The sequence below is a fragment of the Tenrec ecaudatus genome, chromosome 1 (assembly GCF_050624435.1).
Source record: "Tenrec ecaudatus isolate mTenEca1 chromosome 1, mTenEca1.hap1, whole genome shotgun sequence".
In the NCBI taxonomy this organism is placed as follows: domain Eukaryota; kingdom Metazoa; phylum Chordata; class Mammalia; order Afrosoricida; family Tenrecidae; genus Tenrec; species Tenrec ecaudatus.
This window is the reverse complement of record NC_134530.1, coordinates 151,198,931-151,226,451: the sequence shown is the minus strand read 5'-3', so window position 1 is coordinate 151,226,451 and position 27,521 is coordinate 151,198,931. Positions and strand designations below refer to the sequence as shown.

Genomic DNA, 27,521 nt, shown 5'->3' with positions numbered 1-27,521 from the left:
ATGGAGCATCTAGTCATCATTCTATTGAGAGCGCCATTAGCTGAGTCAATAGCATAGACTACTCTTGAGAACAAGATGTGAGGGGTGGGAGAGCCAAAGCAAAGGTCTCTCTTCCCAGTCGTCCATGGAGGCCATCTCCTGAGCTGAATGGAGCCCTGTCCTGACAAGGTTCACACGCTGTAAAAGGAAAGGTCGGTGGAACCACACACCCAGGAGCTCTTCAAGAGCAAGACCCAGCTGTGTTCGCCCTAAAGAGATTGGCAGCATGGCAAACCCTAGACAGTGCAGTTCTCCTCTGTCAGAGGGCCGCTGCTTTGAAACCAACAGCACCTAAGGACGACGATGACAACAGCAACATGAGCTGAGGGCGCCCCCCGATTTGTTTTTATTCCTGAAGGAAGACACCATACTTCCTCCTCAGACAAGGCTTTGCCTCTGTCCTTGTGCAGGCCGATAGGGAAGGTAACCACAGCACACCTATTGGCCACTCTCCAAAGTCCCAGGGCACCAGACTCCGCTGAGGACAATTAGATACGGATATGGCCTTACCCTCCGTAGCAGTCAAATCTGCTTACAAACATTTATTGTGGTTGGGGGGAAGCCCACAGAGCGAATCCGTTTTTGTTTCATGTCCTTGATTGCCGTTCCCACCACATCCCTGACTTCCTCCTGGCGTCTCCTGTTTCCACGCCTCCTTCTCCTCTCACCCTCTCAACTTTGTCCTTGGTTACTTTTAAAGCATCCTGTTGCAATGCTATTTTTAGCGGCGGGGGTGGGGGGTGGGGGTGGTGAACAAGCCTGACGTCAAGAAATCATCTCCCCGGTTAAGTCTGCCTAGATCTCACCGAATGCTACACAACGAAAGTGTGTGCGCTGCATGTCCGAGGCCGCTATAGACCAGCGGTCCCCTAGCTGTGGTGCCAGGACCAGCGGCATCAGCGTCACCTCCAAAGTCACTGCCATCAACTCGATTCTGACTCATGGAGAGTCAACAGGACAGAGCCGAACTGCCCCTGTGGGTTCTCAAGACTGTAAATCTTTATGGGAGTAGAAAGCCTCCTCTTTCCCCTGCAGAGCATCCGGTGGTTTCAAACTGCTGACCTTTCAGTTAGCAGCCCGACGTGTAACCCACTACCCGGCCAGGGCTGCTAGGATCGCTGAATCAGATACTCTGAGCGGGGTGGGGGGTGGGCAGGGACCTGTGTGTTCACAGGCCCTCCCTCCACACATGCTAGTGCATGCTGAGGCGTGAGCCTGCCTGGCTCACAGCAACAGGGTTTGCCCCTAGTGGGCTGATAGGGAGCTAAGTACTTACATAAATCCTCAAAGCGGAGCGGAAGCAGTTGTCCTGGAATGGGAGCTGACCACGTGGGTCAGAGGAGTGCTGGGCTGCTGCACAGAGTTATCCAGGGTGGACCCCTCGGTAGAGTGCCAGTCCTTTCTTCTGAGCCACCGGTGGGCGCACTCAAACTGTGCACCTTTCCGTGAGAAGAACGCACGGGAGTCTTGCAGCAGGTGGCATGGGGTTGGTTCCGACCCGGAGCAACCCTCTGCACAGCAGTGTGAAATGCTCCCTGACCCTACACCATCCTCGCACTGGTTGTGTTTGACCCATTACTATGGCCACGGTGGGCGTCCATCTTTTTGAGGGCCTTCTGCCTAACTATTATTCTGGCAGAACTCAGACCTCATTTTTCAGCCTAGAACATTGAGATGTAAGACGTTGTGACCTGTTCTGATTCTCATATTGTTAAATGCCAGAACCCGGGGTTGGAGCCAGCCCCCCCACCCCCGCCCCCTAAGGTCCAGGTGCTTGAGGTAGAATGCAATAGATGAGCGCTTGGGCTGTGTAGCCATGGGCCTGGTTCTATGCCAACATTGTTACCTAAGAGCTGTGTGGCCCTAGGCCAGTTGACTAACCTCTCTGTTCCTCCATTAACTCATCTGTAGAGCTCCATTCAATAAGATAACCCATGTCAGGTAGTTAGAGCAGGATACCCGTCAATTAATGAACATTTAATAGACTCTGCTTTTGTGGTGGTTGTTCTACTGCCTCTCGGCTTGGTGGAGGGAAACGAACATTGGCCAGTGGGTCTCTTCCCTAGCATTGACCAAGCCCTATCATTCTCTCCAAAGTGACAGCCCCAAAGGTGCCAATGAAAACAGCCATCAACTTCCTTCTCCCTCGGGGCTTCCAGAGGCTACCCCATGCAGCCTCCAGAACCAGATGCCATTGGGCCGACCCCAACTCCTGCAGATGCTATGGGTGTCAGAGTGCAACTGTGCGCCCTACAGCTTTCAACGGCTTGTTTTTCAGAAGCAGATCGCCAGGCCTTTCTTCCGAGGCACCTATGGCTATCCTCCACCCACCAACTTCTCCATTAGCAACGGAGCATCTTCACCTCTGGTGCCACCTCACTATTCACTGGGCATCAAAAAAGAGCCGGCCTTCTCCAATGGACACAGCACGTGTGTGTGTGTCTCCATCCCCCTCACCCCACGCCCCGCCCCCTGCCAGGCTATACATAGCCTAGGCCTGATTTGAGAGCGGTGGAAAGCGCCAGGAGATTACCGGAGCTAAACGTGGGCTCTCCAGTTTCAGGGGCGGACATACAGTTGTTGAACTGCTTGACAGGCAGCCAGGTGGTATCAGGGACAGTGGGTAAAAACAGCCGCTCGACTCTGGGCTGACGAGGAGAGAGGAGGATTGGAGCCAGAGTATTTTTAATGCCTGGCCTGAGGGATGCTCACTTCGAGCAAAGAGCCGTGACATATTCCCTCAGGGATCCTCCAATCATGAGGTTTTCTTCTCTCAGATCCTTGATGCTGCGGTGACCATAGAGTGAGCCTCCTTCAGAGACTGTTTGGGCTCTGCCCCTGGGTGGGTCTTGTGTGAGCATCGCCTCCCTCCGATAGAACCATTCCTCTTTCCTGTGCTACCCGACCCCTCCACCTTCCCTCTGACCTTAAAGTAATGCAGTCCTTTTCCATGAAGGCCGCTCTCAGGAAGTGGTGCCAATGGACCTTCCTTCCTCTAGTCCCTGGATAAGGCTTGCTAAAACTCTGCCTAGCAGACTGGGCTTGGAGCACAGACACAGACATAGAGGCCCCAAGGAGTCCTTGGTCATACAAATAGTTAACGTGCTGCACTTCTAACCGAAAGGTTTAAGTCCTACTAGAGGTGCCTCAGAAGAAAGGCCTGGTGACCTATTTCAGAAAACTCTGCCACTGAAGCACAGTTCTGTTGTGACACGCACCACGAGTCGGGTGGTGCCTGGTTGAGCATCTTTCCGTGCTGTGCTCTGGGCAGGGGCAGTCAGGGCAGCGCCCAGGGAGCATGCCATCTCTGGCTGCTGTGCTCACTGGCCCCTCCCGTCACAGGCAAACGTCTTGAACAAGCGATCCACAGCTGCTCTCACATGTCCTTGTCACCCACTCAACTGTTGAAGTCCCAGGGCTTTGGCTTCTCTCCCAGCTCCTCTCTGAAAGGTCACCCATGCGTGACTTACCGGCCCTGAAATGAGAGCCCTCCTGGTGGTGTCACCCTCCTGGACTCGCAGGGACATGGGGCACGGCCACTCTCTGACGGAGCTTCTCCCCACCATTGACTTCAGAGTCACGTCCTGGGATGGCCTTCATCTCCCTGCTTCTACCTCTCTGCTTCCTACGCAGGCTCCTCTTCCGGCGGTGCTCGCCTTCTGCAAGACAGCGTGACCTTGACCGAGTTGTACTCTGTACACGCTCCTCCCGAAAGGTGACCCCACTTGCCCTCCTTTGGCCCTCACTTCCACAGCTCTGGTCGGGACCCTCCCTGAGCTCTAGGGACTTCCTCTATTGCCATGAATTCATTGCCTCCAAATCGACCCTGAGAGTCTTATTTACAGTTCTGACATGCCTTCCTGATGCCCCCATTCTGTCCTTCCCCCTGCTCCCTGCCTGCAGCCACTCAGTTCCTCCTCTTCCTCCTCCTCCTCCTCCTCTCATTTGGTCCTCTTCTTTGGCCTCCCACCTTTCTCTCTCCAAGACGAGGGAGTGTTAGGGGGTCCTGCTGGTCCTCTCCTCGTGGCATCACCTGCACCATTCGCTTCTTCTCCATTCACTGCCAGCGTCCTCAAGTCCTTTCCCGCGCAGACCACAGCAGCAGCCTCCAGTTGGGTCTTCTTTCCTTTGCCTTCTTTCTGTCCATCTGATTTACGCCATTGAGTGATCCCTCCCCAGGGTCACAGTATTCTCCTCAAAAATTGGCCTCCCAAATCTCTAGTCCTGATTCTCCAAGCCCTCCCCATTCTTTTGCGAATATGCCTTAGACTCACTACTATCTTGCAGAACAAACACGGACTCAATTCTGACTCAGAGCAACCGTACAGAGAGAGTAGAAACAACCCGCCCCCCAAACCCCAAGACTGTCAATCATGGCAGGCGCAGAGAGCCTCAGCTTTCTTCCGAGGTGCAGCAGGTCCTTTGAACCACTGAACTGTTGGTTGGCAACCAGATGCCTAACCCACACTGCCCATTGGCACCTTCAACCCTTTGCTAATGCCGGCTCCCCTTCGGGGTTTCCCCTTGCTCCCCTACACCTATCCACACACTTCTTCCACTCAGTCTCACTTTTCACTCTTTAAATCATGTCACTAATATTTTTGAGATCGGCTCTGCCCAAGTACTGTACTCGCTGCTGGAGCTAGCCTGGGAATCGACACCGACCTGAGCGCTGCCGGCACTCAGCGGGCAGACTCTCAAATGGATTGTCGGTAGACAAAGTTACAGAAGTCAATTTGCAACTGTAAATTGAGAAAGGATTATGGGAGAAAAGCCCAGGGTGGTGTGAGCATGTGTAAGAAGGGGTGCCAATGCAAATGAGAAGTCCAGGGAATGCTTTCTGGGGAAACGGGCATTAACGTGGAGATTCAGGGAGATGTAGGAATTGGTGAAGACATGACAAAATAACAATAAGTTATAAATTATCAAGGGTTTGTGAGGGAGGAGGGGCGGGGAGGGAGGGGGAAAATGAGGACCTGATACCGAGGGCTCCAGTAGACAGAAATGTTTTGAGAATGATGATGGCATCAAAGGGGCTTGACACAATGGGTGGATGTGTGGATTGAGATAAGCGTTGTACGAGACCCCAATAAAACGATTTAAACAAAAGAACAGAGGAAGGGTGTTCCAGATAGAGCCCCGCAAATGGAAGCAGAGCTGTGTGTGTGCCTTCCTGTGATTTAGGACACGGTGTGGCCTGCAGGCAGCCGTGGCCTCTGCCCGGCCAGGCTCTTGGGAGCAGAGCACAGGTGACCCGCATCTGCCTCGAGGTTGAACTCTGTCATCTTGACCACCTCCTTTCCACGGCATTGCTGAGAGAGGGATGCTCACCCCAGGGCCATGCTGCTGCTGCTGCTGCTGTTCTCAGGTGCTGGCAAGCCATAGCGACCCTCTGCACTGAAGAATGACACCCTTCCCACCCTGCACCATCTTCACCCTTGTTCCTATATGTGAGCCATTACGGTGGTCAATGTATCCATCCATCTTGCCACGGGCCTTCTTTTTTACGGGTTCTCTACCAAGCATGATGTCCTTTTCCCGGGACTGGTCTCTCCTGATAATAGGTCCAAAGTATGTGAGATGGCATCTGATCATCCGTGTTTTTAAGGAGCCTCCTTCAAGACAGGCTTCTTTGATCTTCTGGCAGTCGGAGGAGCTTTCAATGTTCTGCCCTAGCTCCACCATTCAAACGCATCAGCTCCTCTTTGGGCTTTCCTTTTTTGTGAACGCTCACTGCAGACGAGGTGATTGGAATGACCAGGGCTTGGGACAGATGCACTTTAGTCCTCAAGGTGACCCCCTTGCTCGGCAGCACTTTCAAGGGTCTCATGCAGCAGATGGACCCAATCCAACGCCACTTCATTTCCTGACCCAGCGTACAAAGCGAAGTGAAATCTTGGACAACTTTAGTATTTTCTCCATGTCTCATGATACTCCCTAGTTCTCGTCACATCGAGTTGTAATCCGTACTGGAGGCTGCAGTCCTGAGCTTCATCGGCAAGTGCTTCAAGTCCTAGGGTCGTGGGGGTGGTACCACACACCACATCCGGCACTGTACAGGGAAATCCACGGTGCTTTATTAGCCACATGGACTCACAGTCGATGGGAGAAGGGGTCACTAGGCCATTAAATGTGGGAACAAAGCGATCACTCAGTGCTGTGGAAGGCAGGCTGTGTAGTTTCTCAGGAGGATGACGGACTCATTTGAACAATTCCACGGGCCTGTAAGGCACTAAAGCCCCGTTGCTCGGGGGTAAGCAGGCACTGTGCCTGGCCGCCATGATAAAGCAGACTGTTTGGCTGGGGGACTCAATTTTGGGGAGCGGAGTGGATTAGGGGCTCAATATTAGACTATCAGAGATCTTCTTGGTTTTAACAGAGGTCAAGATAGCACATAATACTAACCCTTAATTTCAGATCTCATATTGCTCCGCAGTAAACAGCTTACACAGCTGAGCAAGGCGATCCTATGCAAAGACGCAAGGCAGAAAGGGCCTGATGTGCTGAGGAACTAAAACGTCTATGAAGTGAGTGCAGAGTGACACCAAGTGAGGCTGGGAGGTGGGTGGCTCAGAGCACGCCGGGCCCTGCGTGCCATGGAAATTTCACCCGCAGGACTTCACCCAGCCCGCTGGCCTCAGGGTGGCCTGAGAGGCCCACAGCACAGACCACTTAGCTCCCCTGCAATCTTTCATTCACTTCCTCAGGTGTTCTGGTCGCACCGGCCCAACGGAAGGCCAGCGTCCGTGGTGCTGAGATGCTTCTTGCACATGGTTGGCTCAGCAGAGTGTCTTAAACACATCAAGCCCTCTGTCCACACTTACTGTTCTGTTTCCATGCCCAGAACCCATCCAGCTGCCGTGCTATTAAGAGAAAATCTAACATTTAAAGAACACTTTCTCCCAGCCAAGGACTGCTCTGTACCTTACTTGCTTTATGTGGGTGGGTGGGGTGAGGGTTCAAAAAGTTCATGGGGAAAATGCCATTCTCTTTTCATTGCATTTTCTCCATGAACTTGTTGACGCCCCCCCTCCTAGGATTTAAGCTTGAAACAGCCCTCTGACCCAAGGGGCCCCAGTGGCGCAGGACCGCGAGGCCGGCCATTCAAAACTGCCAGACACTTGGGAGCAAGATGAGGTTGGCTGCTCTCCTGAAGATTCATAAGCCTCGGAAACCCTACTTCAGACCACTATGAGTTGGAATTGACTCGGTGGCAGGAGCTGTGGCTTGGGATGTTATGAAGCGAGTATTGCTATGTCCACATGTTCAAGCCGAGTGACAGCACAAGTTCATGATTGAGTCAGGAGTCCGGGTCTCTGATCTCAAGACCTGTGCTCTTTCCCACTGGAGTAGATTCCCTGGAGGTGTGCCTGAGCTTCACAGTTTTTCCATTAAATTTCCTCCAGTGCAGTAGGGAGATGCACACTGCCACACAAAAGAAGAAAAGTAATAATAGGCTGTCCATTTCCTCCTCCTGACTATTGAATCAAGCATATTTGACAGAGGCTTCAATATTGACCCGTGGCACCCCAATGAATCAGTAATAATGAAAGCAAATCCTACTGTTTCTGGAAAGAGCGTGCATGGCGCCTGTGCTCAGGATTCCAGGCCGTCAGAGATAACTCCCCGATCCCCAGGAAAGACCTACAATCAGCAAGAGCATGTGGAAAGAAACCAACCAGATGACCCCAGTTGTTGGCGAATTTGGGAGACTGATAGGATTCTACCTTGCTCTCTCCTAATCGCCACCACTCTAGTCACTGTGATCCATGCAATCGCTAGCTCCCCTTTGCCTCAAAAGCCCCATTTGAACATGCCAATGACTTGCATCACTTCCTCTATTCATCCACAAGCATGCTGAGTGTCTCCAAAGAACTGTGCAAAACACAAAGGAAGCACACCAGGGGCCCTGGTGCTTCAAGGAGGAGAGATTCACAAGCCAGAAGAGACTGAGAGCCATTCCGTCAGCTGCTGAAAAGTGTATCCCTGTGCGTCAGCAGGGAAGCACCGTGCTCCTTAGGGTTTGAGGGAATGGATTTTCAGAGGTTGGTCACCAGACCATTCTTGCAAGACATATCTGGGTGGACTCCAACCCCACCAAATGCTGCGTCCTTGTCACAGGGAACTGGGAGTCACTAGGTAACCCCACGGCGGCGACGGTCCCACACGGCAGTGAGGTGGCACTTTGCAAGGGTTGGGTCAAATCAAAGGGGAGAAGTTGACCTGTGAGTTAGGGAGTATGAGACTGAGCAAAGATGGAAGCAAGACCCAGCCAAGTGCGATAGACAGACAAGCGTACACCCGCCCGACTGGGTCCTGCAGGGTCCCTCCCGGTCCGGAGAAGACTGGACCATGTCAGGAGTGGTCAGCCCAGAAGGCTCTCGCCTCTCTCCACAGCCTGTCTCCTCCCACACAGCCGCCCTGCACTAAGCCCATCAGGTGCCCGCTAGGGCTGCTGAAAGCGATGACAGGGCTCAAGTGGAGGCTTTGGGCCTGGTCAGGGTGGGAGGCAAGAATGACAGGGCACCGCAGGGTGCCAAAGAGGAGGGGAGGCAGGTCTCAGCTAGTGTCAGGTCCTGGCCCAGCGTGATCACTGGTGATTCCAGCCACTGGTGGCACAGTAATAAACTAATAAACACAGGTTTATTAGTAAAACAAGGAAATGGATTTTGTCCGAGACAGCACCTTCCATTCACATGGCTTCAAAAGGCACTTAGCTATCCATCACACAACTAGGAAGGCCACCCTTTACATGTGTGGGAGAAGCACACCATTTGCATCTAACTGAGAGGGGGCAAAATCAGGATGTGACTGTATATGCCTGGGAGAGGTCAGAGTTAAATTCTGTGTTTCATTCTCAGATTTAATTTTGCAACTTACGCTTGCATTTCTTATCTTATTATTATCACTAATCTTTCTCTCCTACATGAAAGGTGGAGGGGACAAGAGATCCACGCACAGCCCCGTGGGTAACAATCGGGAGAGCACTAAGCCAGATTACTCTTGGATGAAGGGACAGCCATTTATAGCCAGGCTTTCCAGAGGGCGGCTCAGATCACGGGGTGCGGTGATGTGGTTTTATAAAAATGTGAATTCCTGAGCTCCACCCCATATTGCCTCCACTCTCAGGAGCTGCAGCCCAGGAAGCTCCATTCTATGAGCCCACTGAGGTTTTAGACCCACTGTTAGAGGTTCCTACCAGGAGTACAGACACTCACTCACATCAGCAAGCAGTTAGGTCTCAGCATCTTTAGCTTTGAATGGTAGACAATAAAACAGGTCAGAGACGGTTTTTGACAGTTGCAAGTGGGACAGAGTGGCTTACACTGAAAGCCAGAAAACGCATTCAGAAAATGCCTTAACAAATGTACAAATGTGCTTGACACCTGGATGGATGGATGGATTATAGTAAGATTTGTACAAGCCCCCGATAAAATGATTTTTTTTAAAAGGAAAGAAATTGCCTCGCCTAACAGATTGAATGCAATAGACTACGGCCAAGTGAGTTTGCAGAAAGACTGGCGTGTTCAGACACTGCGGGACAACTCAAGATGAGTCATAACATAAACACTTGCAATAATGCCTGCCATCCATCTTAATACTTTTCTCTTCTCAGCTAAAATCCTAGCAAGGAGGCAAAAACAATAGCGGGGAGGGTGTCCTGTGTTACCTTCTCGCCTCCCCAGCACCAGGCACCACACAGCGCAGCTCCTTCACCCAATGCCCTGTGCTTCCAGGGTAGGGCGTCTAGGGGGCAGAAACTGAGGAGCAGGGGAGAAGCTTAGAGAGAAACAAATCAATAGGCAAAGGAAGACCTCAGAGCCATTGACAAGAGCAGGAATTTAAGGGGAGAAGACGCAGAGAGTGGGAAGATGTGAGCGTGAGGGAGAACCGAGAGAAGCAATTATAGAACACAATGGAAGGGTTGACAGCAGTTTGCAGAGACATATAGATCCAACTCTAATCCACCTCATAACACTTACAACCGGTTCACAAGCCCTTACCCACAATTCCAACAATCGCTTTTGTAATTTTAGTTGGAAGCTTATTTGGAGGCAAAACCTGCCCTGAATTGATGTGAGAGTATTTATAGCTTGTGTTTACTCCACTTAGTGTAAATACACTATGGAAATATTCATGCGTCTGACACTTCCTATCCAGACCAGGAGCAGGGTTATGGAATGTTTGTAGCACATTGACTTTGTAGAGTCTTAGGGGGAAAAGCACACACGTAGATTTCTCATGAGTTCAAATAAATTGGCTCCGAAGGACTCACTCCTAGGAAAACACAAACGTCCTCAGCTCAGCTGATACGAAGTTTAAAACAATGATAATTTCTCAAAGAAATGGAACCGATCATTTCAAAACGATCAACAGCAACAAGAACCCAGCCCTTCATTGTTTCATGGAAAACTCTACCAAGTATTTAAACAAGAATTACTACTAATTCTACAAAATCTCTTCCAGAAAATAAAATCTTATCAAATAAGGAAGAGAAATGCTGAAGTGTCCTCAACTTGGATGAAGAGCAGCTCACGGTAGACCTAGTGGTGACAGACTGGGTGCTTGTCCATCAAGACCGAGAACAACACAAGGATGACCTTCCTCATTTTCTTCTTCAGCACAATGCTAATGTTCTGGCAAATATAACAAGGAATAAGAGGCACACAGTCTGGAAAGGAAGTAGTGCAACTATCTCTATTTGCACTTGATACGACTGTCTATGTAGAACATTCTCAGAAATTTACAAAACCAACCAACCAAGAAAACAAAAGCACAAGCCCCCGTCTAGAATGAGCAAGTGACTTCAACAGGGTCACAGATAAACTTACAAAACTCAGTTGTTCTGTAAATTAGTAGTGAACTTGCGGGCATTAAGATAAAAAGTACTAGGCTATTTATCATTTCTAAAAAAAAGTTCTAAATATATTTTTAAAATATCATTTACATATTATTTTATTCTTTTCAGAGCTTGTGGAGATGCTCCCACTTTCTTTTTTTCTTAAAAAATTTTTTATTAACTACTTTTATTGGGGGTTCTTACATCTCCCATCACAATCCATTGTGTCAAGCATGTTTGTAAATATGCTGCCATCATCATTTTCAAAGCATTCTCTTTTTATTTGAGCCCTTGATATCGGCTCCTCATTTTCCCCCTTACTCCCCTACCCTCCTTCCCTCATGAGCCCTTGATAAGTTATAGATTATTATTTTCATATCTTATAAGGATCAGCATATAACCCCTTCCCAGGGGGACGAACAACAGAAAAGTGGGTGAAGGGTGAAAAAGTTCTAAATATTTAAGTGTCACTCTAGCAAAACATACACAGGGCTTGTGTGATAAAAACTGTACAATACTGATGAAAGCAATCAAATAATAGCTAAATAAATGGAGAGACATACCATCTTCATGGATTAGGAGCTCAAAATAAAAATCATTTCAGTTATCCCTAAATTAATCTCTAGGTCTTCATAGTTAGATAAGATTATTCTTAAGGCCACACAGAAAGGTTAAAAACCCACTAGACTAGCTAAACAATTTTGAGAAGAAAGATAGTAATAAGTGGGAGAAAGCCTTTCTACCCCATTTCCTCCTGTGAGGTTTCTTTCAAAAGTAGGTGGGATATGGGATTGAAAGACAATGGGCTTTTCCCATGAACGCTTGAAACCTCCTTGTGTAAAGACGCTGCGGTACTGGCAGACGGGTAGGACCTCAGACCAGGGAACAGAACTGAGAAGCCAGCAATGCATGCACACAAATACGCCAGCCGGTCTGCGCCAGGAGTGAAAGCCAGCAATGAGGGAAAGATAAGCCTTTTCAACAAGTGGCGATGGAGCAATCTGCTGTCCATTGGCCAGACTAAGTCTCACACCAAAAACAAAATTTGAGTCAAAATGAACCAGGGGATGGGGTGTAAAATATGAAAACCTAAGAGAAATTTTGAGATCGCGGTCTGGGAGGAGTCAGAGACTTCACACCAATAGTACACTCCATGGCAAAAGAGCACATGAGGAAAAAATCAATAGCATTGGCTACTAAGGAATGGTGGGTGATACATTAAGGACTATGTATAAGAAACCCCAAACTCACTGCCCTCGAGCCCGTGTGACTGAGAGCGAGCACCTGTGAGTTTCTGGGACTGGCACTATTTACGGAATCGAAAGGCCGGTCTTTCTGCTGAGGGGCTGCGGATGGGTTTGAGCGTCCGACCATGCGGATTTCAGCACAAAGTGTAAGCTCTACGTCGCTAGGGCTCCTGCCAGGACTGGGCACAGCAGTGCACAGCAGACACCATGGTGAAACTTCAAAAGGGTGTCAACACCACTTCCTGGCAAGGATGCCGAGAAACCAAATCACCCACATATTGCTAGCAGGCTATAAAATGAAAAAATTCACTCTGGACAGTAGTTTGTCACTTTCTCTAGACAGCTATTATGTGATGCAGCAATTGCCTGCCTGTGCAGTCATCTCAGAGAAATTAGGACTCACATTCACGCAGAAGCCTGTGCATAATTGCTTGTAGCCGATTCACCCATAATATAGGATAGAAAGAGAAATGTCTTCAATTTGGGCTATCAGCCTTAGGTGGGAGGACTTGGTACTAGATTATGAGGGATAGGGGTTCCTTGGTTCTAAGATCTCTTAGCCTCTCGGCGGTCCTCGGTGTCCCCACCACTCCCCGGCTTGGTCTGGAAGCTGAGGAAGGGCTCAGAGCCGCTTCTCAGGTACCTTTGCTGCCATTCAGGTTCTCCCCTCTCCCAGTTCCGAGTTGCATCCAAACCAAGTGCAGCAAAGAGCCAAACATGAATAGATTCTTCCAAATATGTCATCGCCAGCCGGGTCCTCGGTGTTCTGTTGAGTCATCCTTCCACGGAAGCACTAAGCCTAGCATTCCCCGGATGCTGTTTGAATCAGCCGAAAAGACAGGGAGTGGGGAGGAGAACCGGTCTGTCAACACATGGCAATCTTGTTCTCCGCTATGCTCTACCAGCTTTCTCCCTTCAGCCCGCTTTACCCTCTCCTTCGTCTTTCCCTCCAGCTCGTGGCCCAGGTCCTAGAACACAAAGATATAGGCTTTGTGATGGTGGACGCCAAGAAAGAAGCCAAGCTTGCCAAGAAGCTAGGTAAGTGTGACTTTAAAAGAAACAAACGTCTCGGGAAAAGATTAAAAAAATAGCACAAGCACATTTATTCCCAGATGATAAGTCGACGGTTTTTAAGATACATATAACATGATGAAGCCTACCTCTCGCTCAGGTGGAATGAGTTTCATACAAATCAATACAGGCCTGAGTGGGACAGTTTCACATTAACCTTCGGAGGTGGTTTTGTATCCCTAGAGTGGGCAGCAGCTTCCCAGAGAAAGGAAGTGTTATCACTAAAGAAGTGAGCCTTTATTCCAGCAAGGCCAGCAAGTTCAAAGGCCAGCTTCCCTATTTCTCCACCATGATGGGGTCGGGGCTATTCTTCCATCACTTCGGATTTCTTTGCCTCTTGGCTGAAACATGTCACAAAAGGCAGCTCTCCTAGCAGTGATGCTGGGCTTCAGTGGCTTCTCAATGGAAGGCTAGGCCCCAGCTGGGCTTTATCACCAAGGGTGACAGGGAGGATTTAGCAGAGGAACGGTTAAGTGACTACACAGTGCAAGCTGTAATCTCTCGTGTCAACAGTTCATGCTTAAGTGCGAGTGCACGGTAAGTTTCTCACACCTCTCAACCCACGGTCAGAGAACACAGGTAACTCCTCTGGGTTTCAAGCACCCCTACACGTGGACTGCCCATTTGGCTTTTTCCGCATGGCCAGCGAAGAAAGTCCATTCAAAAATAGCAGGGGATTACCAAACAGGACCTTTGAAGAAAGGTTAATTGGATTTGAGACATAAGCCCTGGAAAAAGGTGCACAGTAACATCAGAGGTGGGTCAACTCTGTGAAAGCCATCATCCGAGAGAAGTAGACACAACTGCTTTCGCTTTTATTTTTAAGAAGGCCAATATTTTAAAGCCGATTTAAATGACAGGAGTCTAGATTTAGGTTTGATTCAAAGAAGAACTCACGACCCTAACATGATAATGGGTGATTCCAAATGTCTGGAGCACCTCTGTCCCTGGAGATAAATTAAGGAGTATCCCCCTCCCCCCACCCTGCCCACCTTGAGCAGGGAAGCAAAGTATGTTAAACCTGTACTCTAGAGTCAACAGCAACTTCATAAGTTCTGCTGGCTCCCCCCACAGCCTGTTGATTCTGTTGTCTCCTCCTTACCCTTGGCTTTCATGAGAAATTAAATTTGGAAGGCTTTCCAGTACATTTAGAGGGAAAACTTGTTGCTCCAATGACTCACGAGGCTGGGGAGGACGAGCTGGGAGAAGCCAACATAAGAAGGGACCAGCAAAGGCGCAATGGAGCATGGTGTATCTCAGCCAACCTCAGCAATGCGGGTAGCATTCTTCTAGCTGTGGGATCCTTGGGATTTACTGGGTAGTGATTGTAATTAAGGAATCTGCTCATTCACATCCTTCCCTTCTCCATTTGCCTTAGGTTGACTCCCATCGGGCTCTGTCTGAATTACCAGCTTTTTACGAAAATAATGCACATTAGGTGGTTTTTGCAAGCATGCATTTCCCTAGTGCATTCGCTTCCTACAAGCACTATGCACGTTAGGCACACACCATTTCAGTGGGCATGGGCAAGAGAGTCCTGACTGGGTCCACTGAGAACAAATCCAAAAATCGGGCACTGGCCGATGTCTTTTGAGATCTGCCAAGGTTGACTTCAAGCACAGCGGTCTTGCTGCTCCTTCTGACTTACAATCCGAGCTGCCCAGTGTGCCTGTGGGTCCTCAGAGTTGCCTTGGGGGACAGCAAGCCCCAATCCAGCCCCCCATTCCCTGGAGGTTCTGCAGAAGAGTTCATTTGGAGACGCATCCCCTGGCTAATAGAGATGGTGAAAACATTTAGTCTAAGGAATTAGGATGTTGATGGCAGCCTCAGCTACTTAGCAGTCCTAGGGGGAAATGCCGTCTTCCAGCAGCATTCGTGGAAGTACACAGCGTTACACCAAGGGCACGGAGAGGCAGGAACGGTGAAGGCGTCCCTGCAGTGTTTACCAGAAAACTGGAAAAGAAGACGCCCTGGATTCAGCTAGAACAGAAAAATCAAGGGACTCATTCTGCCCACAAACACTTCTGGGGTGCCTTTGGTGGCCAGGTTTTGTGTAAAACAACTTGCCTAACGAAGTTCGTGGTCCTCCACTTGGAGACCTTTCTGCATCTCTGTTTTGGTTGTGAGCTTGGGTCGTTATGCACATTCAGAGGTTTGGGCTCATTGCAACTCATGGCAACGGGGTTGGACCACAGGGCTTTATTTGGCAGCCGGGGGGGGGTGGGGCGGGGGAATCAGCAGGACTTCTTTCCAGGCTCACCTTAGTCGGGAAGCTCTGTGAAGCCTATGGAAGCAACAAAGCAACGCCTAGGCCTCTCCTGATGGAAGTGTGTCAACTGTGCTCAAGGTACCTTGACCAGGATTTGAACCTGGCTCTTCTACATGGAAGGCGAGAATTCTACCACTGAACCACCATGGCCCCCTTTCTGTTAGTGTAGACCCATTTAACTGGAGCCATAAAGGCAAAAGTCCAGGGATATTGCAGTGTCCTTATTTGGGAAAAGAATCCTTGCTGAAGTCTGAAGGAGCTACTTGAGCTGGGTTGTACAGGATGGAGGTACCTATAGCGTTAGGCACAGGGAAAACATGGGCACAGGAGAATTATATCATGCTCTGGGACATTTCCTTTTCTAGCCCTTACATATCACCATGTGTACAAGTAACAAGGGGAGTGGCATGAGGGATTAAGAGAGCATTTCTCAAAGGAGAGCAGGTCTACCCAAGGAAGGGTGCAGGAGAGGAGTTTGGCACTAAATTGTGGAGGAACTTGACTGTCAGGCTTAAGAGTCAGGTGGGCAATGGGATCATTAAGCCTTTTTAATGAGCGGAGCATGGGGTCGACCGTGTTTGGGGAACAATTCAAAGCAGTGGTGGGATAGAGAAGTGTGGGTGGGTGTTGCCTAACAAGAATTTGGGTTGGTTCTTGACAATTCCAAATTCAATTTCCAATCCGGATGCTCTTCAGTGCTGGTGTTTCCAAGGAACTTGTCCTTGGGTTTCATGCTGGTCCCCCTGATCCTGACTCCCCTGTCATGGGAAACCCAGAGCCAGACTTGGATAACACAACAGTTCCTGTTATACGGGGCTGACCTTTTGCTGACCCCTTGGTCTCTTTCAGGCTTTGAAGAAGAAGGAAGCCTGTATGTCCTTAAGGGTGATCGCACCATTGAGTTTGATGGCGAGTTTGCAGCTGATGTGTTGGTGGAATTTCTCTTGGATGTAAGTATATGCGCTCAGTGGTCCTGGATGGAGCTATGTGGCCTCTCATAGAGTAGGGAGGTGAAACCCCTACTCAAGTAAGAACCGGGCCTGGGCTAAGGAAGAGCTCACAGTCTTCCCACAAAAACAAACAAGCAAAACCAGAAGTTCCAGCATCAGAGTGGTGTTTACTTCTCCCAGGAATCTGGCCCTGAAGTCACCTTGGAAACGGTTTTATTAGTGACCAGAAGGTCACAAGTCAGGAGGACTGTGGAGTAATACCACACTGATTCTTTTACCAGCGAGATAATGACATCTACAGAAATTCTCCTGGCTTTATTCCAGTACTGCTAAAGAGAGCTGTGAGTGTGGGAAAGAGATGTGAAGATAGGCTAGGGAGACCAGCAACAGTGAGCTAAATTGTTCTGAGCTACCCTCCGAGCTGAAAAAAGAGGAGGCCGGACTCCAGGGACACCCACTGTCTTATTTACTCTCAGTCTTAAAGACACACACACAACATGTAATCCATGTGCTATGACAAACAGAGAGGCAAATAGTATGAAGATACTTTCTCCGTAGATAAACTCACACTTCGAATAAGAGCCACGAAACTAAATGTTTGTGAACGCAGATCTCTGTACAGATCAAGGACCTATGCTTGAACACCCATATTTGTTAATTACTGTTGGCCAACTGGCACCCAGTGGTCTATTGCTTTTCTCCAGAACCCTCCAAACCTAAGGAAAGGAGAAATGAGTTGAAGGCCATCTGCTACATCAAAGTGCCTATAGACCTTGCTTCACTATCTCATTAACCCATCATCCAAGTCCTAAAAAACCTCAGTAGATCTATTTTAAATGCAAGTAACAAAACCCAGCTCGAACTACCTTAAGCAACGAGCAATACAATTGACCGATACAAACCAAAGTTAGGTCAGGTTTCAGGCTGCATCAGGGCTCTGGTCCCTCTTTCTTTGTATCCAAGATAATGCTGTTTTCTGTGGAGAGCCTTTGTCCTCAATCTACTAACAAAATGGCCAGCAGAAGATGTTTCATACTCCATTTATATCTTCCCATTGCTCTCACAGTAATAAAGAATCTTCCAAAAGCCTTCGGCAAATCTAACCTAAAATATCATTAGCCAGAATTGGGTCAATGTCCCTTCTTGAATCAATAGGCAAGAGGAATAGAATTTCCCATAGACCACCTCTTGCATTAAGACCATTTCTTCAAAAGGTACTGCCGATGCTGCTCATTTGCGAAGGGGTAAGATGAGTATTGAGATGCCAAGCACAAAGTTCATTAAAATGTCATGTTGAAGGATACTATATATGCGCCTGATTCCCTGATGGAGAAAGAATAGCTTTTTAATTTGGATATGCACGTGTCTGTGACATTTCAGCTAATTGAAGACCCGGTGGAGATCATCAGCAGCAAGTTGGAAGTCCAAGCCTTTGAACGCATCGAGGACCAGATCAAACTTATTGGCTTTTTCAAGAGTGAGGACTCAGAATGTAAGTTGTGTGTCCACCCCAGCCTGCCAGTCTCAAGGCCAGATTCCCGACAGAGAGGTTAGAGTTCCCCTAAGGCGGCTGCATCACCAGCATCACCTGCACCTGAACAGTGAAACCTGTGTGCAAAAAATTCACAAAACCTGCAAAAGAGCTTAAAGACCATGAAGGGTGAGCCAGGTTCTTTGACCTTGAAAGCGGGCCAGTGCTTGCTTTACAGAGAGAGAACATCTCCCCTTCCACTTTTCCCACGGGCCCACCTCCCTGTCAGATTCTACTCTGAGACTGGGGCGAACGGTGGGCCTTCTCTCGGACATTGGCCGCTCTCATGGCCACCAGCTGGAGTGCTTCTCGGTCCCTCGGAAAGCCCGGAGGAACATGGGGGAGGGTGGGCTCCACAGCTGCTGCACACCATCTAAAACTGCTGACCAAGCCCACGGCTGACCGCAGGGACTGCCTGCCCTGCCCAGCCACTCGCTTCAGCATGTTCCCTTTGCAAGCTTTGTGGTCAAGTTTTGGGCACACACAGAGCTCTCTCATTATATCACCGCAGTCCATAGTGGAAACGAGCAGATGGTAGTAGGAGAGAAGGGGCACTGGGGGTGGGGTGGGGGGGGCAGACCAGGAAGGGTGAGGAGTCGAGGACATTTTCAAACTGCTTTGGTAGCAGCCTCGATGAGTCAGGCGTTTGCTGCTTCGCTTAGTCTTCGAGAACAGGAAAGTCTCAGGGGGAGTGGTCACCACGATGAAAGAGTATCTGGTAACCTTGGCTCATGTGGGAGGTACACATAGGGGCTGCTTATGACTATTTCTGGAAACCCTAAAATATTTTGAAAGTAGGCACACAGCTATTTCTTCCTCCCATCTGCCAACTGCATCCTTAGTCACTTCGTCAACAACAAGCAACCCTTCCTCCTCTCTCAGGTCCCCAAGTGACCATCTCGTCAGTTGCTTCATGAAGGCCACCATTCACTGTTGAAAACAAAAGTGTTGGTGGGAGGTGGCAAGTCAGGGAGTTTTGCCCCATTTCTCCTTAGGTGACTTAATTTTAATATACACGTTTCTGCGTAGGTGATGACTAGGTTGGGGCATTTTCCCTGCATCCCTCTACTTTTTCCATTTGTCTTCATTTCTTTCCATTTCCCATTTTCCTTTAACACCTTAACTCTCAGTTTGCTTCCAACCTTTTCTACCCTTCCATTTCTCTCTCCTCCTCCATTAAGCGTAGGATGGAAAATAAGGCATGAAGCAAGGATACGATTCGATTAAGAGTATCCTTTCCAGTTCCTTTATTCCCCTGCCATAAAATAATAACAACAACAACAACAATAATAATGTTGCTCTTGCTGTTCACTGCCGTCAATAGTCGAATATCAGTAGCACTGTGCTCCGTAGAGTTCTCAATGACCATTAAAAAAACACCAAACTTTTATTGGGGACTCTTACATCTCTTATCACAATCCATACATTCGTCCAGTGTGTCAAGCACATTTGCACATATGCTGCCATCATCAGTTTCAAAGCATTCTCTTCCCACTTGAGCACCTGATATCAGCTCCCCATTTCTTCCCCCTCCCTTGATGCTCTCCCTCCCTCCCTCACAAACCCTTGATAAGTTATAGATTATTTTTTCCATATCTTACATCGTCTTCCGTTGCCCCTCACCCACTTTTCCATTACTCATCCTCCTGGGAGGGGGTTCTAGATTTATCCTTGTAACTGATTTCCCCCTTTCTCCCCACACCCTCCCCTAATCCTCCTGGTTTCTCTACTCTCCTTGTTGGCCCTGAGGGGTTTATCTATCCTGGATTCCCTGTGTTGCGGGCTCTTATCTGTAGCTGTGTGCATGCTCTGGTCTAATCCAACTTGTACAGTAGAATTGAGGTCATGATAGCGGGGTGAAGGAAGCACCAAAGAGCTAGAGGAAAGTTGTGTGTTTCATCGGTGCTATACGGCACCCTGACTGGCTCATCGCTTCCATGTGACCCCTCTTTGAGGGGATGTCCAACTGAGTACAGATGGGCATTGGGTCTCCACTCCATGCCCCCCACACCATTCATCTTGGGTAGGGTTTTATTCTGGGTCTTAGATGCCAGATACCTGATCCCATCAACACCTTAGGATCACACAGGCTGGTGTGCTTCTTCCACATGGGCTTTGTTGCTTTTCAGCTAGATGGCTGCTTGTTTATCTTCAAGTCTTTAAGACCCCAGATGCTATATCTTTTGATAGCTGGGCATCATCAGCTTTCTTCACCACATTTGCTTATTCACCCATTTTGTTTTCAGCAATCATGTTGGGAAGGTGAGCATCACAGAATGCTCAATGGCCAACTTTTCAGAAGTAGTCCAACAGGCCTTTTTCCCAAGGTACCTCTAGGTAGATTCAAACTTCCAAACTTTTGGTTAGTGGCTGACTGTTTTAACCATTTACGCCATCTAGAAAGGCCACTAATAATCATGCCAAAGTTCAAGAAACCAAACTCACTGTCATCGAGTCAATTCTGACTCATAGCAACCCTGTAGGACAGAGTGAAACTGTGGGTTTCTGTGACTGAATCTCCGTTGGTTTCAAACTGCTGACCTGGCTGTTAGCAGCCCAATGCGTAACCCACTGTGCCACCAGGGCTCCTATAGTAATAACAGAGCCCTAGTTAGTAGACACATATCATGTACCAGATTCTATGCTAGATGGACCTCCATCCAAACAAAACCAGCTCACTGTCATGTAAACAAAGCTGACTCAGAGTCCTGCTGCGGATTTCTGAGGCTGTGACTGTTTACAGGAGCAGACACTCGGCTTTTCTCCTGACGAGCTGCTGTGAGCTCAGACTGCCGGCCATGGGATGGCAGCTCCACTCGGTCACTGTATCACCGGGCCCCAGGGACTACATGGGCACCCCTTCATTTAATTCTCCAGGCACGCCTGTGCGAGGGTGCCCAGTATTATCATCATTTTGATGCTGCAGACATGAAGAGCATAAGATTAAAGCACTATTGCTAGTTGTCATCTCCTTGCCTTTCTTGGATTACATTTCCCCTTAAGTATCCACAGGCAATAGCCTATGAGCTTTAAAGAAGTCAGTAGCCAGATCTCTCTTCCGTGGAGTCAATTTCTTTAACTTTGGTGTTAGGAGCTGAGTCATACATTTGTGTCGATCTGTTTTCGAGGCCTCTGCATATTATCCCATCACCAAGTGACTTCAGGATAGTTCCTGGAATAGCCTTTTGGGGATGAACAGCATGCCATCGCTCTGCAGTGTGACATCTCAGCGTGGCGGACCATGTGGTTGTCCAGTCCACATCGTCCACGACTTGACTCCCATTTTATCGCCGCACCGTGGTGACTGGCATGCTGCCGCGAGGTTAGAAGCTGCACCACGCGCATTCCGACCACTAGCAGAGTCACCGCGGTGGACTAGTGCTGCGGCGCTCTCACGACTAACACAGGCCAGGCACGGGACCTGGCCATCTACTTCTGATGAGCACCAACCAGTAAAACTTTATATAGACACCTTGAAAAAATTGCTTCACTGGCCTTAAAATGATTCTTAAGGTTTAAAGAATGAAACTCTAGCTTTTCATTATAACCTCTTAAGATGAATTTTGGTTTAAATTCAGGTCATTATCTCTGTCCAGTGATCTTTTCCATGTCTAATCAGTTTTCTCCAGTGCTCCACAAAATCCCCCCAAACCAATAACTATCTTCCAACAAAAATTTCAGAGACAGAATGACGCTCCCTTTCTCACTTAAAATAATGTCATAAGCCTTGCAGAGTTGAACCACCTTAGTGTGAAACAGAGGCAACACATTCTGAAAAGACTGCCCCACCTGCAGTTTTAAAGAGAAGGTTGCTTATAGGCAACCGGAGTCACCTTTGTCCTAACAGCCTTTTATGGAGAATTTAGACTCATAGGTAAGCTTTTGTAATCCCGACTTGTCTATGACTGAATAGTGCGTGCCCCTCAGGATGCTCAAAACAAGGTCAATGGGCATTATTCCCACCCTCCTGTCCCTGCAGCCCCACCATCAATCCGTATGCACGCTCCAGTTGTGGTCCCGTAGTCTCTCTCCGCACGCTCCTCTGCCTCTTGGTGCTTCATCCCCACCAAGCTGTTCTGCGTCTTTTCTACAAAACAAATGATGTTATTTCAGGCATTTCTCTTCAGGACTTTCATGGGCGCTACTAATGAGTCCAGGACCAGTACCATCACTAATTTGCAATGGAGATGGCTTGGTGTGACTGCGTTCTGGGTCAGCACCATCTCTGTAACACCAACTATATCGCAAAGACAAGGTTTAATAGGCCCTTCAACAGGTGGCCTTTTCCGTTTCCTTTACTGCAGCTGCTCCGCATGTTGTGTTGGCAGTTCCACGGTAGTCTCTGCAGTGAGTGTGTCCACACTGTGGGAGGAATCGCTGTGGGCTAGGCATTAGATGTAGTGTAAGCAGTTTTCCAACAGCTTCTCTGCTTCTCTTCGCTCACCCATTAAAAAGCAAACCAGAAAAAAAAATCCGTTTTTTCTTTTTAAATTTCAATTTCCTTTTACCTGTGCCTGTGCTTTAATACAAAGAGCTCTGCCAGTATTGTTGGGCAGGCAGTGGGCTGCTAACCACAAGGTTGGCAGTTCAAACTCAACGGTTGCTCCACGGGAGAAAGATGAGGCTCTTCACTCCCATAAATATTCTCAGCCTCAGAGACCCTCTATGGCATTTCTATGACTAAGAATCACTTCAAAGGTGGCAGATTTTGAACCTTCAATTCCAGAGTCCCTGGGTGGCAAAGATGAGTAAGTACTCAGCTACTAGCCAAACAGTTGGTGGTTCAAATCCACCCAGAGCTATTTTGGTAGGCAGGTCTGGAGAACTGCTTCCGGAAGGTCACAGCCTTAATGGAAACCATCTGGAGCATTCTGCTCTGCCCACATTGGGTTGCCATGAGTAGGAATCTATTCTCCTCAATGGCAATGAACACCAGCACCATCCACAGACTGCAGTACATGTCGATCTCTTGCCTCCCTCTCTCCCCGAGGTTGATAGTTGTGTTCAGGAACCAGTATGGTTTCCGTCATTTCTTATTTGATGCTTCCGCACAACCAAGACACGATGCTTCCGCGCAGCATGTAGGCTGGGCAAAGGACCAACACTGCGCTAGTACCTACTGATAATGAGCAGTCAGAGTCAGTGCCCAATTAGTCACAAGTGTTCCTGGACTATTTCACTTATGACTGGGATGATTTTCCAGTGGGTGCCCTCTTGTGGAAAAATAAAATGACTTTAAAAATGAAATCGATTGAAATGAAGCTACTTCTGGAGATTATCAGCTTCAGAAATTAACTTTTCAAGTCATCGGTGTTTTAAAATTTGGATGAAGTTCAAAAATAAGCATCAAGGGATGACATAAATGTGGTTTCACTTTATTCGGTGTTAACATTATGCAAAAGCAACAAAACATAAATATTGCTTTCACACATGTATGGAAGCTGATGGTAAAATCGCATTTTGAAGCAATTTGTAGAGAACCACCTGGCTCCACCCTTCTTCATGTTAGGAAGGATGCAGACAGGCTCCCCAAGAGAAGAAAAGATTCAGACACAGGTGCAAACCATTCCTTCCATCAGGGTAGGAAGGAGTTCATGGCTAGGGGAGACATGCACCGGGGACTTAGGGGTCAGGGAGAAAAGAAACCAAGGTTCTTATGCAGTTTATTGAAGCTGTGGACATAAATCACTGGCATAGTGCTTTAGCCATTCTGTTTTCTATCGCCACCTTCTCTTCATTCACTCTCCAAATTCTCCAGGCAGCCACCCACCCTTCTTATCATCTTCCATCCAATCTTCCACCCCAGCTACTAGGCTATGTGATCTTTCCTGATTGTGCAATTATTTTTTGAGGATAAATTGCTGTGTGTCCCACTATGTTCCTGTATGAGCATATTTGTGAAATGCTCCGCCCCCTTCTTACCTGCACTTGTTGCCCTTGCTGCTGTTACATCAACTCTCACCTAGCAATGGGGTCAGTTAAAGGTCCTTGACCCTCCCTGGGCTGTGAACCTTTACAAATGAATGACCTTGTCTCACTCATCGTGGTGTCCCTGAGCCAGCTTTATTCATGATGTGCTTTTAAGCAGAACGTCGGAAAATTCTTCATGATTCCAGGATTCTAGTAAAAGCTTGTCTGAATTATGATTAAGGGAAATGGAATTCTATAAAGTGTGTGGGGGGGGGGGAATCTTGTTAAGAATGAATCAGAGGATGATTGACTCCCGGAGTTGTATATAATGGATTCAGAAGAACAAACTGCCCTCCCTCCCAGCTCCACACACACTCACACCCTCACCAATATCGCCATTGCTATCACCTTCACATCCCAAATGTCTCTACCAAGTGCCTGCTGAGTTCTACCCGCTGCCACACTCGCGTGGCTCCATGCCTACCTGAGGCAGTGTGGACTCACCTTTGGGCTCATCGTCAAGTTTAGACTTGATCCATTTTGAATCACTCTCTCAAAGGGATCAGAAACAAAAGAAGACAAAAACTCTTAAAAAGAGAACAAGGAAAATTAACATTCACCAACAGCAATGCGAGTGGTCCGAAGTGTAAAGCATTTTTCGAGCGTGTGAATGAATAGTCCTACCTAAGGCTCATTCTGAAGCACACCACACTCTCTGGCAGGGCACAACGATCTCTCGTAGTGAGTTTGAGTGACGAGACTTCTTTTAGCTTGGATGTCTTCGTTTCTTGCTCTCCCCTTTGTTCACTCTGTTCATCCGGTTTTTCTTTCCCTCCACCGATGTCATAAAAATATGACGAAGGATTCTTCTCTTGGGCTACACAATGCCAGTTGACTCAAACTCCTTTCGTGGCAGGGAGCACTCGGGGGTTTAGATTATACTAAGTCAGAGTTTCAAAAAGTGGGCGATATCGCCCCGTGGGGCGCTGGCATGATCAGTGCAGGAGCTGCAGAAGCAGATACTACACTTTATTCTGCTGTGTTACAAAAGTGTCTAACTGCCAGGGTGCGCAGGGTCATTTTAATTTTTCTGAAAAGGGGGATATAGGCCAAATAAACTTGGGAAACTATGTACTAATAGCCCCCTCAGGATTCAAGATTAATTGGCTTGCTATTCTCTCAACGTCACTTGACAAGAGAAATAGCTGGGTTGAGCATCTTGAAAAATGTTTTTGCGTTTCATCTCTTCCCTCTTAGACTACAAGGCTTTTGAAGAGGCAGCTGAACACTTCCAGCCTTACATCAAGTTCTTTGCCACCTTCAACAAAGGGGTGAGTACCAATGACAGTCCAACGTGAGCACGTTTGAAGGCACAAAGGGAGACGTTTTGTAGATTGCCCATGTTTTCTTCCCCCCTCATTTTCTTTTATTATTGTTATCATTTTTCTTTTCTTATTTCTCCAGAAGAATTAGAGAAATGACAATTAAATCACGATTCAATGAGAGATGAGAACAAAATAGGACAGAGGACCTAAAGATAGTTTTCAAAAGACCCAATGAAAATGATTGACAGGCCTCTGATCTTCTCATCCAGTAAGAGGAAGAAATGTGGGAGCTCCAGGGTGTGCCCAAACGCTGGGTCACTGCTTCTTTGACCTAGAGGGGGCACCCTCTCCCTGCCAGGTTTGCTTACTTCCACCTCTGCCTCTGGACGGAGAATGGGGTGGGGAAGAAAGGGAGGCACTGAGGACTCCTCCCTCTGCAGGCAACTTTGTTGCACTTTGCTGTCCTTCCATGTTTCTTTACATTCCGGATATGGCAAGTTCTTTCCCAAGATAAGAACAGCAGATACAGGGGCACCTTGAATCGATGGTTGATTTATCTGGGGCTCCTGTGGACAGAGTGTTCTAGCCTGGCTCCTGTTAGTATTACCGTGGTTACTGCTTACTGGGTGCTTTCTGTGCGGGGGCACTGTGAAACAGAGTGCATCTATGCTATGGTTAATCCTTTAAAACAACTCTGAAAGGGAATCGGTCATCATAGGAGGTTAGGCTCGGAGAGGGTATGGGGTATAGAAAGTCCCCAGAGAATTAATAGGGGCCCTGAACTTCTACTGCAGGGTAACTTGAGTCCCCAAATGGGGGCATTTATTCTCTATGACATCATTAAATAGAAGAGTTTACACCTGCCCTGAGGAGTCCTGGTGGCTTAGTGGGTTGTTTGTTGAGGCGCTGGATAGTTGGAAGCTACCAGCTGCTCCTCAGGAGAAAGATGAGGTTTTCTCTGACGCTGAAGAATTACAATCTTGGAAACCCACAAATGCAGTTCTACCCTGGCCTACTCTGTGAGTCGGAATCCACACAATAGCAGTGAGTTTGGCTTGTTTGTTTGTTTTTTGTTTTTTTTTTTAACATTTTATTAGGGGCTCATACAACTTATCACAATCCATGCATATACATACATCAATTGTATAAAGCACATCTGTACATTCTTTTCCCTAATCATTTTCTCTCTTTTCTTTTCTTTTTTTACATTTTATTAGGGGCTTATACAACTCTTATCACAATCCACACATATACATACATCAATTGTATAAAGCAAATCCGTACATTCTTTGCCCTAATCACTCTCAAAGCATTTGCTCTCCACTTAAGCCCTCTGCATCAGGTCCTCTTTTTTTCTTTTCCCCTCCCTCCCCGCTCCCCCCTCCCTCATGAGCCCTTGATAATCCACAGATTGTTATTTTGTCATATCTTGCCCTATCCGGAGTTGTTTGGGTTTTTTTTTATACCTGCCCTTAAGATTTAAGACTTGCCCTTCCCCCAGCCCCTCATGCCTCCACCCAACGGAAATCACCATCTCTGCTAGAACAAATGACTCCAGAGCAAACTAAGCCTTTGATTAAAGTCAAGTAAAAGTTAATCAGAGAGTGGCCTGCTAAGGAGTAAGCCCATGACTAGCAGTGCTCAGGGGCCATACACTGTGAAGATCCGGATACTGTGTGCAAAGGAAGAAGAAGCCTCCAGGTGCTGGCACAGGGAGGAACTTGATGAGTGAACTCAGGTTCAGTTCATATAACCCTTGAGCCTCTTCAGTGAGTAAGGCCCCTGTCTTCAAGCCTATAATTTAGAGGGGTGTGTATTTGTCTGGACTGACTAGAGAAACAAATCCAGAGAGACTCATATGTGTATAAGAGACAGTTTTATATAAAGGGTAATTGTACATTCAGAAAACATCCCAATATACTCCAGTCCAAGCCCATAAGTCCGATATTAGCCCATATGTCTGATACCATTCTATAAAGTCCTCTTCAGAGTCATGAAACACATGCAGTGACACTGAATACAGGATGATCACAGGCCAGTGGTTAGAAAGTCTTTGGATCCAGTGGCGTTGTAAGCATCTTCTCGCTGGCAGGGGTCTCCGCATGGCTTCCCCAGTTCCCAGGGCATGGGGTCTATCATCTTAGTGCCATGTGTCTCGTCAGGTCTTGTCAGTAGAGCATCGTCTCGGGAACTGAACAGAGAGAGCAGTGTCTCCTGCCTCCAAGAGGAAAACCAGGATTTCCCAGAATTCTCAAGAGAAGGCCGTGACCACACAGAGGCCTTATTGGCTATGATCTGATTGACAGAGTAGACTCCACTCTTCACTCTTAATCCTCTCA

The 27,521-nt window shown here is 48.0% G+C and overlaps 1 protein-coding gene across 2 annotated transcripts in view; it reads left to right on the top strand.

The window, feature by feature from the left end:
* CASQ2 (calsequestrin 2) overlaps positions 1–27,521 on the top strand; it is a 75,438-nt gene that overhangs the window by 17,523 nt on the left and 30,394 nt on the right. For both annotated transcript variants that reach the window (XM_075559787.1, XM_075559797.1), the window contains exons 2-5: positions 13,080–13,164; positions 16,316–16,416; positions 17,797–17,908; positions 25,115–25,188. In XM_075559787.1, coding sequence (XP_075415902.1) covers positions 13,080–13,164; positions 16,316–16,416; positions 17,797–17,908; positions 25,115–25,188 — 372 coding nt within the window. The remainder of the gene's footprint in view (positions 1–13,079; positions 13,165–16,315; positions 16,417–17,796; positions 17,909–25,114; positions 25,189–27,521) is intronic.